General features: G+C 38.9%; 2 protein-coding genes across 6 annotated transcripts; both read right to left on the bottom strand.

The window, feature by feature from the left end:
* Positions 1–1,375: 1,375 nt before the first annotated feature.
* Positions 1,376–3,307, bottom strand: LOC149615587 (DNA repair protein RAD51 homolog 3-like). Its single transcript, XM_089856923.1, has 6 exons — positions 2,699–3,307; positions 2,392–2,620; positions 2,156–2,328; positions 1,986–2,098; positions 1,799–1,933; positions 1,376–1,726 (listed from the first exon to the last, which is right to left on the bottom strand). The coding sequence occupies exons 1-6, from the start codon at positions 2,811–2,813 to the stop codon at positions 1,391–1,393; spliced, it is 1,101 nt and encodes a 366-aa protein (XP_089713049.1). The 5' UTR covers positions 2,814–3,307; the 3' UTR covers positions 1,376–1,390.
* A 232-nt stretch (positions 3,308–3,539) lies between these two features.
* LOC149615586 (piwi-like protein Siwi) lies at positions 3,540–17,627 on the bottom strand. 5 transcript variants are annotated; one of them, XM_089856928.1, is made up of 11 exons: positions 10,753–10,798; positions 10,554–10,680; positions 10,096–10,326; positions 9,806–10,032; positions 9,441–9,592; positions 9,238–9,374; positions 8,993–9,168; positions 8,782–8,930; positions 7,853–8,150; positions 7,604–7,785; positions 4,913–5,045 (listed from the first exon to the last, which is right to left on the bottom strand). In XM_089856928.1, the coding sequence occupies exons 3-9, from the start codon at positions 10,228–10,230 to the stop codon at positions 8,110–8,112; spliced, it is 1,017 nt and encodes a 338-aa protein (XP_089713054.1). In that variant the 5' UTR covers positions 10,231–10,326; positions 10,554–10,680; positions 10,753–10,798; the 3' UTR covers positions 4,913–5,045; positions 7,604–7,785; positions 7,853–8,109. The 5 variants fall into 5 exon arrangements, with proteins under 5 accessions (XP_089713056.1, XP_089713054.1, XP_089713053.1 ...); XM_089856927.1 differs by lacking the exons at positions 10,554–10,680; positions 10,753–10,798 and adding an exon at positions 12,170–12,310; XM_089856929.1 differs by lacking the exons at positions 10,554–10,680; positions 10,753–10,798 and adding an exon at positions 12,170–12,310 and having other exon boundaries at positions 7,853–8,138.
* Between the last annotated feature and the right edge of the window lie 13 nt (positions 17,628–17,640).

Genomic DNA, 17,640 nt, shown 5'->3' with positions numbered 1-17,640 from the left:
GCTACAGATGAACCAATTACAGGGGGGGGAAATAGGCGGACTTAATTGTGATTGGTTAAGAAGGGCTACAGATGAACCAATTACAGGGGGGGGGGAAATAGGCGGACTTAATTGTGATTGGTTAAGAAGGGCTACAGATGAACCAATTACAGGGGGGGAAATAGGCGGACTTAATTGTGATTGGTTAAGAAGGGCTACAGATGAACCAATTACAGGGGGGGGGAATAGGCGGACTTAATTGTGATTGGTTAAGAAGGGCTACAGATGAACCAATTACAGGGGGGGGAAATAGGCGGACTTAATTGTGATTGGTTAAGAAGAGCTACAGATGAACCAATTACAGGGGAGGAATAGGCGGACTCTATTTTAATTGGTTAAGAGGGGCTACAGATGAACCAATTACAGGGGGGGGGGAAATAGGCGGACTTAATTGTGATTGGTTAAGAAGGGCTACAGATGAACCAATTACAGGGGGGGGGAAATAGGCGGACTTAATTGTGATTGGTTAAGAAGGGCTACAGATGAACCAATTACAGGGGGGGAAATAGGCGGACTTAATTGTGATTGGTTAAGAAGGGCTACAGATGAACCAATTACAGGGGGGGGGAATAGGCGGACTTAATTGTGATTGGTTAAGAAGGGCTACAGATGAACCAATTACAGGGGGGGAAATAGGCGGACTTAATTGTGATTGGTTAAGAAGGGCTACAGATGAACCAATTACAGGGGGGGGGGAAATAGGCGGACTTAATTGTGATTGGTTAAGAAGGGCTACAGATGAACCAATTACAGGGGGGGGGAAATAGGCGGACTTAATTGTGATTGGTTAAGAAGGGCTACAGATGAACCAATTACAGGGGGGGGGAAATAGGCGGACTTAATTGTGATTGGTTAAGAAGGGCTACAGATGAACCAATTACAGGGGGGGGGGAAATAGGCGGACTTAATTGTGATTGGTTAAGAAGGGCTACAGATGAACCAATTACAGGGGGGGGGGAAATAGGCGGACTTAATTGTGATTGGTTAAGAAGGGCTACAGATGAACCAATTACAGGGGGGGGGGAAATAGGCGGACTTAATTTTGATTGGTTAAGAAGGGCTACAGATGAACCAATTACAGGGGGGGGGGAAATAGGCGGACTTAATTGTGATTGGTTAAGAAGGGCTACAGATGAACCAATTACAGGGGGGGGGAAATAGGCGGACTTAATTGTGATTGGTTAAGAAGGGCTACAGATGAACCAATTACAGGGGGGGGGAAATAGGCGGACTTAATTGTGATTGGTTAAGAAGGGCTACAGATGAACCAATTACAGGGGGGGGGGGAAATAGGCGGACTTAATTGTGATTGGTTAAGAAGGGCTACAGATGAACCAATTACAGGCGGACTCTATTTTAATTGGTTAAGAAGGGTACAGATGAACCAATTACAATTCAGTCCGACTGTTCCTCCCCCTTTTTTTGGCGTCCCACCCAAGCTAAGCTGTTCCACAGTTAGTGTGCCTATTTCTATCAGATTAATCATCATCAAACTCACTAAAATTTGAAAAGGAGCCACTGTCTCTTGATTAAAAGGACTTTTTTGGAGTAAAGCTTTCCTAGTTTCATTATCCCAATATAAAATTAATTTGAGATTACAATTATGGGCGAAATTATCACCTAAAGATGGTACAAGAACTATTTGTTTTTCACCAAATTTTGTAGTCATTTGATTGGTCCAAACTACCTTGATTCATTAGAGAAAAAATAGCTTAATTAATACGGGTTACTGTTAAATATATAATTATCTAAAACTTACAGCTAGATTTTTATGAGTTGCAAGTTTAATTAAAGACTTGGCTACATTATTAAGTATTTTTGTACGTTTATAGAATGTATCATCATAGCCATAACGGAAATGAAAAGCTATACTATCTATTATTATTAATTTAATCTATAATAATTAAGAAATTAGTTTAAACACTTTAAATGTTGTATAAACATACTTTATCATTTTTATCTATAATCTGTGGTAGTTGATTAACGATTGCTAAAAGTTCAACATAACTCTTACAGTTTATATATTGAATACCATTTAAAATTTTATCAACTGTAAAATCTATAAAGAAAGGCCTAATTATTGTTTAATTAAAGCTTAATTTAATTAAAAAAATACCTTTAAGGTCTAAAGTTTGATTAGAGTAATATAAATTACAATGTTCTACAGTGGCTGACGCGATTTCTATAAGTCTTTGAGTGAAAAACGTTCTCTCTGTATCAATAAATATGGCTTCACCATCAATACCACCCATTGTTATTGGAATTTGAACATCAATACATAATTGTAAACTAAATAAACATTGTAAAGAGGGTTACTAATAGTTTTGGGAATTAAATTAATTAAGATAGTACCATAATTGGGTCTTTCCTGTACCAGGGCACCCACAAATCTCAGTTATTTTACAAAGAGGTACACCACCGCCTAAAATCTGGTCTATTTTCTGACTGAACGTTATAATACTTTCACTACTTTGTTCTTTCTGAAGGCTTATGTTACCGGTTGTGCATTTATTAAGGGGTGAAGGGGCGTTAATAATTGTATTTAAAACAGTATTTACATCATCCAAACTTAATCCAGTTTCTAATTTTAGGGAAAATGTGATGGGTAAATGATTGATAAATCATGTTGCAGTCATAAGCTAAGCCTTGGCATATTTACCTTTTTGTAATTTCTCAGGCGTTACGTGTTTAAAATCTTTATCGAAACAAAATCCGGAATCGTGTAACTTGGATTTTATCGCGTATGGTAATTGGTAAGAATGTATACTTCGCATTAAATTGATTTTATTGTACTTAATTACTAATTTAAACAGGGAGTACGAGATGCAAACTCAAACTCTGGCGCGAAACTTTTATCGTCTGCTTGATCAAAGGTAAACAAGTTAAGCCTAACTTCTTTAGCTTATTTACAGCCCACTTTCTCTTCCCTTGAGTTTTGTCGTATACAAACTGGCGGCAAATTTAAATATGTGTAAAACCGTTGTTAAATATATAAGTTTACAATAAAGAACTAATTCAAATAATTATACGAATGTTTTCTGATGTTAAGTAGTAATTTGAGTTATATATTTATAAAAAAGGTCGAAAAACGCGGGAAAAATAAAATCGATTTTGGTTACCACGGTTACGACCCATAAACAAAAGACTATAAACTTCGTTAAGCCTAATAATGTAAACACTACTACTTTCAAATAAAGTATTTTACGATAAAAAAAAATAAAATACAATATTAAATTAAACAGCAGAGATACTTGGGTATGTAAGAAAAACTGTTTAAATATGCTATTTATGAATAAATTAAAAGCAACCGCTATTGTGAGAGAACAATGCACTTTGTTATGAGAGAGACAAAACATTTCTCTGGACTAGAAAGTGCTGCCCCAAGTGGTTATAATTTGAACTAAAGAAAATAAAGAAAATTAATTCATGAAGTTTTTAATAGAACTAGGCCCCTAGTAATTTTAAACAATATTTGATTTGAATTTGAATGAACCACAAACTTAATTAAAAAACGTTATATTTTAATTTAAAAATGTTGTGGTTTCGTGAGCATAGTTCATTAATCCATTTTAATCAATCACATTAACAAAGGAGCCACCACAATTCTGGGCGTTCTTTTCTAACCTCTAAAATGTTGCCACACACATACACACTCTGTAATATACATTATTACTGTCTAAACAGCAATTTCTCTACCAAGTCCTGTCCTTGATTGCTTTGATCACGCAAAGGCTTAGCGAGAGAATAAAACGAACGCCAAATACTTTTCCATATAATATCATTCAACCTTTGTCACTTGTGTAAACATGATTTGTTAACCAAGAGGAGATAAAAATGCTAATTTGATTGTAATTGGGCTTTGATATAAAAATTAATTGCAAATTAAGAGGGGGGCCAAGGCTTAACGGTTATTGCTATTTTTATATTATATTATGGATGGTTTATTTACACAAGTATTTACGTTAATATCTCACGATATCTTTGAAAGGCTGATTAATTTAAGATTAATTTAATTTAATTTAACATTAAGTTAATTAATTTACAATTAAAATTAGAGAAATTTATGGCGGTACAACTTGAAATGGCGCTTTTGAATAAACAAAGGATTATTCATATTTTGAAAGCGACCAATCAGAAGCTAGATACCTTCGCGTATTTAACAACTGATAGGTCTGAGGCGACCAATGATATGTCTGATTTTACAAAGTAAGATTAGTCTTTTAGAGGCTTGGCAAGCTTAGTTTATTAATGGAAACCAAGCGGCTTAAAGGGTATATATTAAATAGGGAATATATGGAGATATCAAAAGACTCGGTTAATAATATTAACCCCAAGCAAAATTTAATTAAAATGAAGAAATACTTGATTAAGTGTTTAAAAAAAAAAGTTACCTTTTCTTTTAATTACCAATATCATGCTGGTAACTAAGTGTTAATTAACAAAATATTAATTTAATCTATTTCTTTTATAGATTTTTGCGAATGTTTTAAAGAAATGGAATATTTGACCCAAAAGCGTTTAGACGATGCCCTTAATGACGTCATAAGAGGTCAAGTATCCCACACTGAATTAGAATTAGACGCCATTCTTCAAGACCAATCAAACATAATTAAGGAACTCGAATCGCAATTAAATCAAATCGAAAATGAACGAAATCTTAAGGTGTTGTTAATGAATGAATAATAATTAAAATTAAATTTAAATAATTTAATTATCCTTATTACTAATTAACAGAGTGAAGATAATTTTAAACTAATTAAATTTTACGAAAACCAAATTTCCGAAATTAAATTAGAGGCCCGAAACCGTTACGAAAAAATAAAGTAAATATTAATATAATTATTTTAAAAATTAATTATAATTAAACTAAATTAATTAGGGAGGAATGCAACGAAACAATATCAGTAATGAACTTGAAATTCCATAAGGTTATACCGCGAAATTTTGCACTTTTTTTTCTTAATGTTGTTTGAAGGTCTTCTACGTGGAAATTATTGTTGCTGGATCTAGTTGAATGGTTATGCATTTCCGTTTGTTTAGTAAAGAAGTCGTTCATATAGGCCGGAGTTTTCCCCTTATTGATCTGATAAGCCCTACTGGCAAATTTCCCCCGGAGCTGACAAGCCCTACTGGCAAATTTCCCCCGGAGCTGACAAGCCCTACTGGCAAATTTCCCCCGGAGCTGATAAGCCCTACTTTCAAATTTCCCCCGGAGCTGATAAGCCCTACTTTCAAATTTCCCCCGGAGCTGATAAGCCCTACTTTCAAATTTCCCCCGGAGCTGATAAGCCCTACTGGCAAATTTCCCCCGGAGCTGATAAGCCCTACTTTCAAATTTCCCCCGGAGCTGATAAGCCCTACTTTCAAATTTCCCCCGGAGCTGATAAGCCCTACTTTCAAATTTCCCCCGGAGCTGATAAGCCCTACTTTCAAATTTCCCCCGGAGCTGATAAGCCCTACTTTCAAATTTCCCCCGGAGCTGATAAGCCCTACTGGCAAATTTCCCCCGGAGCTGATAAGCCCTACTTTCAAATTTCCCCCGGAGCTGATAAGCCCTACTGGCAAATTTCCCCCGGAGCTGATAAGCCCTACTTTCAAATTTCCCCCGGAGCTGATAAGCCCTACTGGCAAATTTCCCCCGGAGCTGATAAGCCCTACTGGCAAATTTCCCCCGGAGCTGATAAGCCCTACTGGCAAATTTCCCCCGGAGCTGATAAGCCCTACTTTCAAATTTCCCCCGGAGCTGATAAGCCCTACTTTCAAATTTCCCCCGGAGCTGATAAGCCCTACTTTCAAATTTCCCCCGGAGCTGATAAGCCCTACTGGCAAATTTCCCCCGGAGCTGATAAGCCCTACTTTCAAATTTCCCCCGGAGCTGATAAGCCCTACTGGCAAATTTCCCCCGGAGCTGATAAGCCCTACTTTCAAATTTCCCCCGGAGCTGATAAGCCCTACTGGCAAATTTCCCCCGGAGCTGATAAGCCCTACTGGCAAATTTCCCCCGGAGCTGATAAGCCCTACTGGCAAATTTCCCCCGGAGCTGATAAGCCCTACTGGCAAATTTCCCCCGGAGCTGATAAGCCCTACTTTCAAATTTCCCCCGGAGCTGATAAGCCCTACTTTCAAATTTCCCCCGGAGCTGATAAGCCCTACTTTCAAATTTCCCCCGGAGCTGATAAGCCCTACTGGCAAATTTCCCCCGGAGCTGATAAGCCCTACTTTCAAATTTCCCCCGGAGCTGATAAGCCCTACTGGCAAATTTCCCCCGGAGCTGATAAGCCCTACTTTCAAATTTCCCCCGGAGCTGATAAGCCCTACTGGCAAATTTCCCCCGGAGCTGATAAGCCCTACTGGCAAATTTCCCCCGGAGCTGACAAGCCCTACTTTCAAATTTCCCCCGGAGCTGACAAGCCCTACTTTCAAATTTCCCCCGGAGCTGACAAGCCCTACTTTCAAATTTCCCCCGGAGCTGACAAGCCCTACTTTCAAATTTCCCCCGGAGCTGACAAGCCCTACTTTCAAATTTCCCCCGGAGCTGACAAGCCCTACTTTCAAATTTCCCCCGGAGCTGATAAGCCCTACTGGCAAATTTCCCCCGGAGCTGATAAGCCCTACTGGCAAATTTCCCCCGGAGCTGATAAGCCCTACTTTCAAATTTCCCCCGGAGCTGATAAGCCCTACTGGCAAATTTCCCCCGGAGCTGATAAGCCCTACTTTCAAATTTCCCCCGGAGCTGATAAGCCCTACTTTCAAATTTCCCCCGGAGCTGATAAGCCCTACTTTCAAATTTCCCCCGGAGCTGATAAGCCCTACTGGCAAATTTCCCCCGGAGCTGATAAGCCCTACTTTCAAATTTCCCCCGGAGCTGATAAGCCCTACTGGCAAATTTCCCCCGGAGCTGATAAGCCCTACTTTCAAATTTCCCCCGGAGCTGATAAGCCCTACTTTCAAATTTCCCCCGGAGCTGATAAGCCCTACTTTCAAATTTCCCCCGGAGCTGATAAGCCCTACTGGCAAATTTCCCCCGGAGCTGATAAGCCCTACTGGCAAATTTCCCCCGGAGCTGATAAGCCCTACTTTCAAATTTCCCCCGGAGCTGATAAGCCCTACTTTCAAATTTCCCCCGGAGCTGATAAGCCCTACTGGCAAATTTCCCCCGGAGCTGATAAGCCCTACTTTCAAATTTCCCCCGGAGCTGATAAGCCCTACTTTCAAATTTCCCCCGGAGCTGATAAGCCCTACTTTCAAATTTCCCCCGGAGCTGATAAGCCCTACTGGCAAATTTCCCCCGGAGCTGATAAGCCCTACTTTCAAATTTCCCCCGGAGCTGATAAGCCCTACTGGCAAATTTCCCCCGGAGCTGATAAGCCCTACTGGCAAATTTCCCCCGGAGCTGATAAGCCCTACTGGCAAATTTCCCCCGGAGCTGATAAGCCCTACTGGCAAATTTCCCCCGGAGCTGATAAGCCCTACTGGCAAATTTCCCCCGGAGCTGATAAGCCCTACTTTCAAATTTCCCCCTTCTTCTTAACTGGTTCTTTTTATTTTTATCCATTGGTTTTACCATTAGCTTTATTTCCATCATTCCTCTTCTTCATCTCTTCTTGTTTCCATTCCTTCTCCAAAAAAGCTTCAAATATGGTTCTGTCCTCTTTAAGTAATTGCTTATATTTTGCATGCACATTATTGCAGGAGTAAAATGAGGGTTTCCCCAAATACTGCTTAGCAACTTCATGTTCTCCAATCCTGATATTTAATAAACATGTTTTTAAACACCAATTTAAGATAATTTCATTTAAAGCGCGCATCTTACTCGTGAAAAAAGCAGCTTATTTTATGTGGAATTTCTTCAAAGTAAGGGAAAACGCAAAATACTTCATTGTAACAAGCAAAAACATCTTTCAAATCATAATTTTTCATACAACGATCTTCTAAATCTTCAGAATCTTTAAGCTTTTCACGAAGCTCTTTTCATCTTGGATGATCTCGAAATTAGTTTCAAGTTCCAGACATCGAGATTTTAACTTTTTCCTTGCTTCATGATCAAGTTGGAGGTACTCTGTCATTTCGTTAACCTCCGTGAAGTCCGTCCTGAGTAGCTAAAGGATTAGCTAAAGGATTAGATGGCTCCGGGGTTATTTGAAAAGTGGGGCTACAAGCTCCGGGGTTATTTGAAAAGTGGGGCTACAAGCTCCGGGGTTATTTGAAAAGTGGGGCTACAAGCTCCGGGGTTATTTGAAAAGTGGGGCTACAAGCTCCGGGGTTATTTGAAAAGTGGGGCTACAAGCTCCGGGGTTATTTGAAAAGTGGGGCTACAAGCTCCGGGGTTATTTGAAAAGTGGGGCTACAAGCTCCGGGGTTATTTGAAAAGTGGGGCTGCAAGCTCCGGGGTTATTTGAAAAGTGGGGCTACAAGCTCCGGGGTTATTTGAAAAGTGGGGCTACAAGCTCCGGGGTTATTTGAAAAGTGGGGCTACAAGCTCCGGGGTTATTTGAAAAGTGGGGCTACAAGCTCCGGGGTTATTTGAAAAGTGGGGCTACAAGCTCCGGGGTTATTTGAAAAGTGGGGCTACAAGCTCCGGGGTTATTTGAAAAGTGGGGCTACAAGCTCCGGGGTTATTTGAAAAGTGGGGCTACAAGCTCCGGGGTTATTTGAAAAGTGGGGCTACAAGCTCCGGGGTTATTTGAAAAGTGGGGCTACAAGCAAGGTTAAAATGTTAATATTCAAATAACCCCGACTAACCATTTTTCAGTTGCAAATTTGTCAGTTCTTTCCTCAAAACCTGGACTTCCGCCTTGTATTCATATATGGCGTTTTCCAGGTGGAAGACTTCTTCTTGTAAACAATGAAGCCTACGATTCTTTTGTTGAAGGAGTTTTCCAGCCACAGTGCTAAATTTGTTTAATCAAGAATTAAGAGTCTAAGAAATAAATTGCTAAAGTCTCTAACGAACCTAGCATCTTGTAGAAGCTCTTCACGTTCAAGGAGTAACGCTTTGTTTTCATCTTGGACAATTTCAAAATTAGTTTCAAGCTCTTGACATCGAGCGTTTAATTTTTTTCTTGCTTCATGATCTAGTTGAAGATATTCGGTCATTTTATTAACATCCCTGATGTCGGTCCTGAGAAGCTAAAGGATTTAAATTATTTTATTATTTAATCACGGTTATTTTTCGGGAAGAAAATAAAGATCCGATACCTGTTTGATCGCGTTCTTAACAACTTGTTGCGCATTTACCTCCAACCCAAAAATGGCTTCGTAGTAAACTTCTTTGTTAGCGCAATTTATAGCACATCCTAAGATGAGCAGTAATAAACACACTAACTCCGTGGGATCTGAAATTGTTAATAATTGACGTGGTTAACTTAATTTAATTTAATTAAATTAAATTAAATAATGACCAGGGCATTCGATGCAACAAAGTTTCTTGATGGCGTCATAACGATCCTCTTTGTTGTTTGGCACAATGGCCACAATAAGGGTGGCTCCCATCTTAAACGCCTCTTTGATTTCGTTGAGGAATGACGTCGTTCTGTCGTCACTGACGCTCATTCTAAAATAATTTAAAATTATATTTTTAAATATAGTACTTCATACCTTCAATGTCAGTACTCTCTCTCTCTCCACTTTTAATAATAAAATTTAATTTTAAATAATAATTTTAAAAATAGGAAAGTAAGTACTGTAAGATAAAAGTTTTTGCAGCCGCGACGCGAATACTACAAGTTAAAAGCAAGTACTATTAATTAAAAATCAATAAAATTACATTTTTGGAGCAGCGACATTCATCTTGAACGTTTCATACAACTCGTCGCAATTTGGACGATCGCGTTCGGTCGAAATGATCGCGAACTTGTCCATGTGACGAGGATTATCCTTGCCAAAATCCCTGTCTTTGGCAGAAAACTCCGACCTTCCTTGAATGATTTTTTCTTGCAACTGCAATGGTTCGCTTCCGTAACTTATTCCCCATTTTTCCATATCCTCTTTAACCTGAATAGTTAATTAAGTTAGTTAAGAACGCGACGCGCCAATTAAAATTTGACAATAATTTACCTTGGCGTTGGTAAGACAGCGATTCATGAAGCTCTTGACCATTTCAACGCGGCTTCTAGGTCCGGGACGAGTCGTTGTCGCCACTTCCCTCATCAAATTGAAATGGCTTCTCATGATGTCGGTTAAACCAGTCATGACGCACAGTTCAGGAATCAAATAAACGACGTCTTTAGCGTCCGAACGAAAATCTCGTTCTTTAGGTTGAAGATCACTAATGGTAATATCGTATTGCTACAAAACAAGAAAAAGAAACCGTAGATACCATTATTTCATACAACTTTATGAAAACCGATTTCCACGTTTCTTCGCCCCAATTTTTCCGCGTTTCTTCGCCCCAATTTTTCCGCGTTTCTTCGCCCCAATTTTTCCACGTTTCATCGCTCCAATTTTTATAGAAATAGATAAAAAATACCGCATGTCACCCAAAAAGAACAAGGAGAAAGTTCTATTAATGTTACCTAATTGTGATATTAAGATTATAATATCAACAAGCCATTTTCCACCTTTCCTAAAAGTGTGATTCCCTTTTAGAATAAATATTGGTAAATTAGACCTAATTTAATTGAGATCTTTAATTATACTAATCTGAAACAATTTGAATTAAATTCAATACAAAGGTCCAGTTTACATTAAGAACAAACTAATTAACAAACATACTTTCAAATATTTCTTCTTCAGAGTCGTCTAATAATAACACCCCATTTGAGTTATTCAGACAATTTTTCCGCGTTTCATCGCCCCAATTTTTCCGCGTTTCATCGCCCCAATTTTTTCCGCGTTTCATCGCCCCAATTTTTTCCGCGTTTCATCGCCCCAATTTTTTCCGCGTTTCATCGCCCCAATTTTTCCACGTTTCATCGCCCCAATTTTTCCACGTTTCATCGCCCCAATTTTTCCACGTTTCATCGCCCCAATTTTTCCACGTTTCATCGCCCCAATTTTTCCACGTTTCATCGCCCCAATTTTTCCACGTTTCATCGCCCCAATTTTTCCACGTTTCATCGCCCCAATTTTTCCACGTTTCATCGCCCCAATTTTTCCACGTTTCATCGCCCCAATTTTTCCACGTTTCATCGCTCCAATTTTTATAGAAATAGATAAAAAATACCGCATGTCACCCAAAAAGAACAAGGAGAAAGTTCTATTAATGTTACCTAATTGTGATATTAAGATTATAATATCAACAAGCCATTTTCCACCTTTCCTAAAAGTGTGATTCCCTTTTAGAATAAATATTGGTAAATTAGACCTAATTTAATTGAGATCTTTAATTATACTAATCTGAAACAATTTGAATTAAATTCAATACAAAGGTCCAGTTTACATTAAGAACAAACTAATTAACAAACATACTTTCAAATATTTCTTCTTCAGAGTCGTCTAATAATAACACCCCATTTGAGTTATTCAGACAATTTTTCCGCGTTTCATCGCCCCAATTTTTCCGCGTTTCATCGCCCCAATTTTTTCCGCGTTTCATCGCCCCAATTTTTTCCGCGTTTCATCGCCCCAATTTTTTCCGCGTTTCATCGCCCCAATTTTTTCCGCGTTTCATCGCCCCAATTTTTTCCGCGTTTCATCGCCCCAATTTTTTCCGCGTTTCATCGCCCCAATTTTTTCCGCGTTTCATCGCCCCAATTTTTTCCGCGTTTTTTTCGCCCCAATTTTTTCCGCGTTTCATCGCCCCAATTTTTTCCGCGTTTCATCGCCCCAATTTTTCCACGTTTTTTCGCCAAAATTTTTCCACGTTTTTTCGCCCCAATTTTTCCACGTTTTTTCGCCCCAATTTTTCCACGTTTTTTTCGCCCCAATTTTTCCGCGTTTTTTTCGCCCCAATTTTTCCGCGTTTTTTTCGCCCCAATTTTTCCGCGTTTTTTTCGCCCAATTTTTCCGCGTTTTTTTCGCCCCAATTTTTCCGCGTTTTTTTCGCCCCAATTTTTCCGCGTTTTTTTCGCCCCAATTTTTCCACGTTCTTCGCCCCCGCGTAAACCACGTTTTTCCCCATAAATTTCTCAGTTTTTTTCCCCCGACTTGTATGAACCTTATTATAAAGCCTGCTTTGAGAATTCCTCACCTTCTTGTAGTCCTCCACGTAACTGATCAATGCGGTCTTCCTCGTTTCGAAAGTGATACTTTTGGACACTTGGTGCTGTCAAAATCATCCAAGGAGTAAGTCTTGTTGACGATGCAACCGGCCAATTCCTTCGAGCAATTTTGAAGGTAATTGTTCTTATCTCTAGCGTAACGTTGGCGAAGCTGTTGCAAAACAACAACCTTGTGAATGACGTCGACCACCATCAAAAGGCTGTTCTCGTACACGCGAATAGCAGTCAAGACTCCGGGCCATAGCTCAATCCTGAAAAGAAAACGGGCCATTCAAGACCAACCTTAACAACTAATCCCAAGGTCGCCACCGCAAACTAAAAAGGTTCTTACTTGTATTGTTCAATTGGAAGCGCCGCTTCTTTATCAAACATATTACGACCCATGGCGACAAAGCCCATATGCAAAAAGTTCTTTCTTTGCTGAGTATTCGTTAAACGCAACACTTCAGGGTGACGCCCATTCAACTCCCCAGTATGCTTAACGGTAATCTGAATGTTTTCGTCGTACGTTGTGCATTTGGACCATAAAATCAGCTCCTAAACACAAACAAAAACCATTAAAGAAACCTCACCCATATAACGCCCCGAATTGTCCACGTTTCCCCCATATAATGCCCCGAAATTTCCAATTACTTACATCCTTTGGAAGACGAGTAGTGGTGGTTTTCAGATCTTCCATGCCATCAAAAACGAAACTTCGTCCAATGACGTCCAAATGATCAAAGAGCATTTTTGACGATTCAATTGACGGACTAAAGTCCACGCGATACTGATAGAAGATGAAGTCAGACCCAAAGGCGGACGTGACTTTGGCGTAGTTGGTTAGTAGATCGGTTCCCCTTTTATCAACGCAGCTCGGGGGTCGGCAATGAACCTCGTCCTTGGCGGGTGGGCGTCCTCTCATGGCGCCACGTCCACCCGGTTGGCCAACTGTGGTTATGGCTTGTACCGAGGCGGCGGCGGCGGCCCCATCTAATCTAGCTTCTGACGTCACACCTCCTCGATGGAGGGCGCGTCCAGCCCCCGCTGGTTGAGGGGGTTGGGAAACAGGGGGGCGAACTACCGCCGGGAATTGGCTGGCCGGAGTGGTAATTGCGATAACGTCCGTTGGACGTCTGGCTGGTTCGGGTGGTTTTTGACCCCTGGCACGTCCGCGGGCGTGTGCTCGCGACCTTCCGACAGGGTTGTCTGAATCGGCCATTTTTCTACAGGATTTAAAGTTAATTTCACAGTGGGTTCATGCAAGGAATACCGATTTCCCCGACAGGTTTTTCACCCATACGTTTGCCTAAGTTTAAAACGTTTTTTCCCATAGGCAATCACCTCAGAGCAAACTTAGTCAAACCTCACAAATTTCCCCGAATTTTACTAAAAATTCCCGAGTTTTGACTAAGTTATTGTCAACTTTTTATTTCCCTGAGTTTTCCAGGTTTGTATGAACCCTGTTACCTTACAAGCCTTTTGTTGAAAAAAAAAAAAAAATAAAACAAATCTACATAAATTAAATTAATTTTAAACTTCTTAAAACAAATTAATTTATTGATTAATTAAATAGTTCAAAATAAATTAAGTTCTAGTTTCAGTTTGAGTTAGAGCCAAGTTCAAACAGTTCTAGTTCTAGTTCCAGTTTGAGTTAGAGTTTGAGCTAAATTCAAACAGTTCTAGTTCCAGTTTGAGTTAGAGTTAGAGTTAGAGCTAAGTTCAAACAGTTCTAGTTCCAGTTTGAGTTAGAGTTAGAGCTAAGTTCAAACAGTTCTAGTTCCAGTTTGAGTTAGAGTTAGAGCTAAGTTCAAACAGTTCTATTTCCAGTTTGAGTTTGAGTTAGAGTTAAGTTCAAACAGTTCTATTTCCAGTTGGAGTTTGAGTTAGAGTTAAGTTCAAACAGTTCTATTTCCAGTTTGAGTTTGAGTTAGAGTTAAGTTCAAACAGTTCTATTTCCAGTTTGAGTTTGAGTTAGAGTTTGAGCTAAGTTCAGACAGTTCTAGTTCCAGTTTGAGTTTGAGTTAGAGTTTGAGCTAAGTTCAAACAGTTCTAGTTCCAGTTTGAGTTAGAGTTAGAGTTTGAGCTAAATTCAAACAGTTCTAGTTCCAGTTTGAGTTAGAGTTAGAGTTTGAGCTAAATTCAAACAGTTCTAGTTCCAGTTTGAATTAGAGTTAGAGTTTGAGCTAAATTCAAACAGTTCTAGTTCCAGTTTGAGTTAGAGTTAGAGTTTGAGCTAAATTCAAACAGTTCTAGTTCCAGTTTGAGTTAGAGTTAGAGCTAAGTTCAAACAGTTCTAGTTCCAGTTTGAGTTAGAGTTAGAGTTAGAGCTAAGTTCAAACAGTTCTAGTTCCAGTTTGAGTTAGAGTTAGAGTTTGAGCTAAATTCAAACAGTTCTAGTTCCAGTTTGAGTTAGAGTTAGAGTTTGAGCTAAATTCAAACAGTTCTAGTTCCAGTTTGAGTTAGAGTTAGAGTTTGAGCTAAATTCAAACAGTTCTAGTTCCAGTTTGAGTTTGAGTTAGAGCTAAGTTCAAACAGTTCTAGTTCCAGTTTGAGTTAGAGTTAGAGTTAGAGTTAGAGCTAAGTTCAAACAGTTCTAGTTCCAGTTTGAGTTAGAGTTAGAGTTAGAGCTAAGTTCAAACAGTTCTAGTTCCAGTTTGAGTTAGAGTTAGAGCTAAGTTCAAACAGTTCTAGTTCCAGTTTGAGTTAGAGTTAGAGTTTGAGCTAAATTCAAACAGTTCTAGTTCCAGTTTGAGTTAGAGTTAGAGTTTGAGCTAAATTCAAACAGTTCTAGTTCCAGTTTGAGTTAGAGTTAGAGTTTGAGCTAAATTCAAACAGTTCTAGTTCCAGTTTGAGTTAGAGTTAGAGTTTGAGCTAAATTCAAACAGTTCTAGTTCCAGTTTGAGTTAGAGTTAGAGCTAAGTTCAAACAGTTCTAGTTCCAGTTTGAGTTAGAGTTAGAGTTAGAGCTAAGTTCAAACAGTTCTAGTTCCAGTTTGAGTTAGAGTTAGAGTTAGAGCTAAGTTCAAACAGTTCTAGTTCCAGTTTGAGTTAAAGTTAGAGTTAGAGCTAAGTTCAAACAGTTCTAGTTCCAGTTTGAGTTAGAGTTAGAGTTAGAGCTAAGTTCAAACAGTTCTAGTTCCAGTTTGAGTTAGAGTTAGAGTTAGAGCTAAGTTCAAACAGTTCTAGTTCCAGTTTGAGTTAGAGTTAGAGTTTGAGCTAAATTCAAACAGTTCTAGTTCCAGTTTGAGTTAGAGTTTGAGCTAAATTCAAACAGTTCTAGTTCCAGTTTGAGTTAGAGTTAGAGTTAGAGCTAAGTTCAAACAGTTCTAGTTCCAGTTTGAGTTAGAGTTAGAGTTTGAGCTAAATTCAAACAGTTCTAGTTCCAGTTTGAGTTTGAGTTAGAGCTAAGTTCAAACAGTTCTAGTTCCAGTTTGAGTTAGAGTTAGAGTTAGAGTTAGAGCTAAGTTCAAACAGTTCTAGTTCCAGTTTGAGTTAGAGTTAGAGTTAGAGCTAAGTTCAAACAGTTCTAGTTCCAGTTTGAGTTAGAGTTAGAGCTAAGTTCAAACAGTTCTAGTTCCAGTTTGAGTTAGAGTTAGAGTTTGAGCTAAATTCAAACAGTTCTAGTTCCAGTTTGAGTTAGAGTTAGAGTTTGAGCTAAATTCAAACAGTTCTAGTTCCAGTTTGAGTTAGAGTTAGAGTTTGAGCTAAATTCAAACAGTTCTAGTTCCAGTTTGAGTTAGAGTTAGAGTTTGAGCTAAATTCAAACAGTTCTAGTTCCAGTTTGAGTTAGAGTTAGAGCTAAGTTCAAACAGTTCTAGTTCCAGTTTGAGTTAGAGTTAGAGTTAGAGCTAAGTTCAAACAGTTCTAGTTCCAGTTTGAGTTAGAGTTAGAGTTAGAGCTAAGTTCAAACAGTTCTAGTTCCAGTTTGAGTTAGAGTTAGAGTTAGAGCTAAGTTCAAACAGTTCTAGTTCCAGTTTGAGTTAGAGTTAGAGTTAGAGCTAAGTTCAAACAGTTCTAGTTCCAGTTTGAGTTAAAGTTAGAGTTAGAGCTAAGTTCAAACAGTTCTAGTTCCAGTTTGAGTTAGAGTTAGAGTTAGAGCTAAGTTCAAACAGTTCTAGTTCCAGTTTGAGTTAGAGTTAGAGTTAGAGCTAAGTTCAAACAGTTCTAGTTCCAGTTTGAGTTAGAGTTAGAGTTTGAGCTAAATTCAAACAGTTCTAGTTCCAGTTTGAGTTAGAGTTAGAGTTTGAGCTAAATTCAAACAGTTCTAGTTCCAGTTTGAGTTAGAGTTAGAGTTTGAGCTAAATTCAAACAGTTCTAGTTCCAGTTTGAGTTTGAGTTAGAGCTAAGTTCAAACAGTTCTAGTTCCAGTTTGAGTTAGAGTTAGAGTTAGAGTTAGAGCTAAGTTCAAACAGTTCTAGTTCCAGTTTGAGTTAGAGTTAGAGTTAGAGCTAAGTTCAAACAGTTCTAGTTCCAGTTTGAGTTAGAGTTAGAGTTAGAGCTAAGTTCAAACAGTTCTAGTTCCAGTTTGAGTTAGAGTTAGAGTTAGAGCTAAGTTCAAACAGTTCTAGTTCCAGTTTGAGTTAGAGTTAGAGCTAAGTTCAAACAGTTCTAGTTCCAGTTTGAGTTAGAGTTAGAGCTAAGTTCAAACAGTTCTAGTTCCAGTTTGAGTTTGAGTTAGAGTTAGAGCTAAGTTCAAACAGTTCTAGTTCCAGTTTGAGTTAGAGTTTGAGCTAAATTCAAACAGTTCTAGTTCCAGTTTGAGTTAGAGTTAGAGCTAAATTCAAACAGTTCTAGTTCCAGTTTGAGTTAGAGTTAGAGTTTGAGCTAAATTCAAACAGTTCTAGTTCCAGTTTGAGTTAGAGTTAGAGTTTGAGCTAAATTCAAACAGTTCTAGTTCCAGTTTGAGTTAGAGTTAGAGCTAAGTTCAAACAGTTCTAGTTCCAGTTTGAGTTTGAGTTAGAGTTAAAACCATGAATAAAGAATAAGCCGCGTGAGGAAATTTGTTTTAACGCTGTAGGATTATACTCCGTTGTCAGTACGCGCAAAGGTAGGACTATAAAAACGAAGCTTTGTAAGTGCTGACAAGGGACAAAAGAAACCTCAAGGTGCACGATCTAAAATCCGTAAAATGAGAATTTCCTTTGTCTAATGTCAGTACGCACTAACCTAGGCTTAGCTTTACGCTGGTGACAACCGAAGCTGGAACCGAGTAATTCTGACAATAGACCACGTGGAGCTAAGTCCTAAACCTAACTGGCTTCACTATTCGTTGTCAGAAATCTTATATAACTTAATAATTACATACCTTCAACGTTTTTATTCGTTATCTAAGAAATGGAAGCCGAAAATATTCGACACGACTTAACGCGTACAGTTGAATCCGTTCTTTACTTCTTTGTTCTTCTTATCTCGACTCTGCCGCGTTTACGACGTTACTCTTACTCTACGGGCACGGCGTC

Source organism: Phalangium opilio, unplaced genomic scaffold, assembly GCF_054372755.1.
Source record: "Phalangium opilio isolate 3A_F unplaced genomic scaffold, DU_Popi_V2 ptg000217l_1, whole genome shotgun sequence".
NCBI lineage: Eukaryota > Metazoa > Arthropoda > Arachnida > Opiliones > Phalangiidae > Phalangium > Phalangium opilio.
This window is presented reverse-complemented; position numbering and strand designations above follow the sequence as displayed.

Coding starts and splice junctions, on each gene's coding strand:
- LOC149615587 (XM_089856923.1), bottom strand. CDS start 2,813: ATGCGAAGTATACATTCTTACCAATTACCATACGCGATAAAATCCAAG. Junction 2,621..2,698: donor GCCTGAGAAATTACAAAAAG/GTAAATATGCCA, acceptor CCCTAAAATTAG/AAACTGGATTAAGTTTGGAT. Junction 2,099..2,155: donor TCAAACTTTAGACCTTAAAG/GTATTTTTTTAA, acceptor CTTTCTTTATAG/ATTTTACAGTTGATAAAATT.
- LOC149615586 (XM_089856926.1), bottom strand. CDS start 13,401: ATGGCCGATTCAGACAACCCTGTCGGAAGGTCGCGAGCACACGCCCGC. Junction 12,738..12,837: donor CTACTCGTCTTCCAAAGGAT/GTAAGTAATTGG, acceptor GTTTGTGTTTAG/GAGCTGATTTTATGGTCCAA. Junction 12,452..12,531: donor CTTCCAATTGAACAATACAA/GTAAGAACCTTT, acceptor TTTTCTTTTCAG/GATTGAGCTATGGCCCGGAG.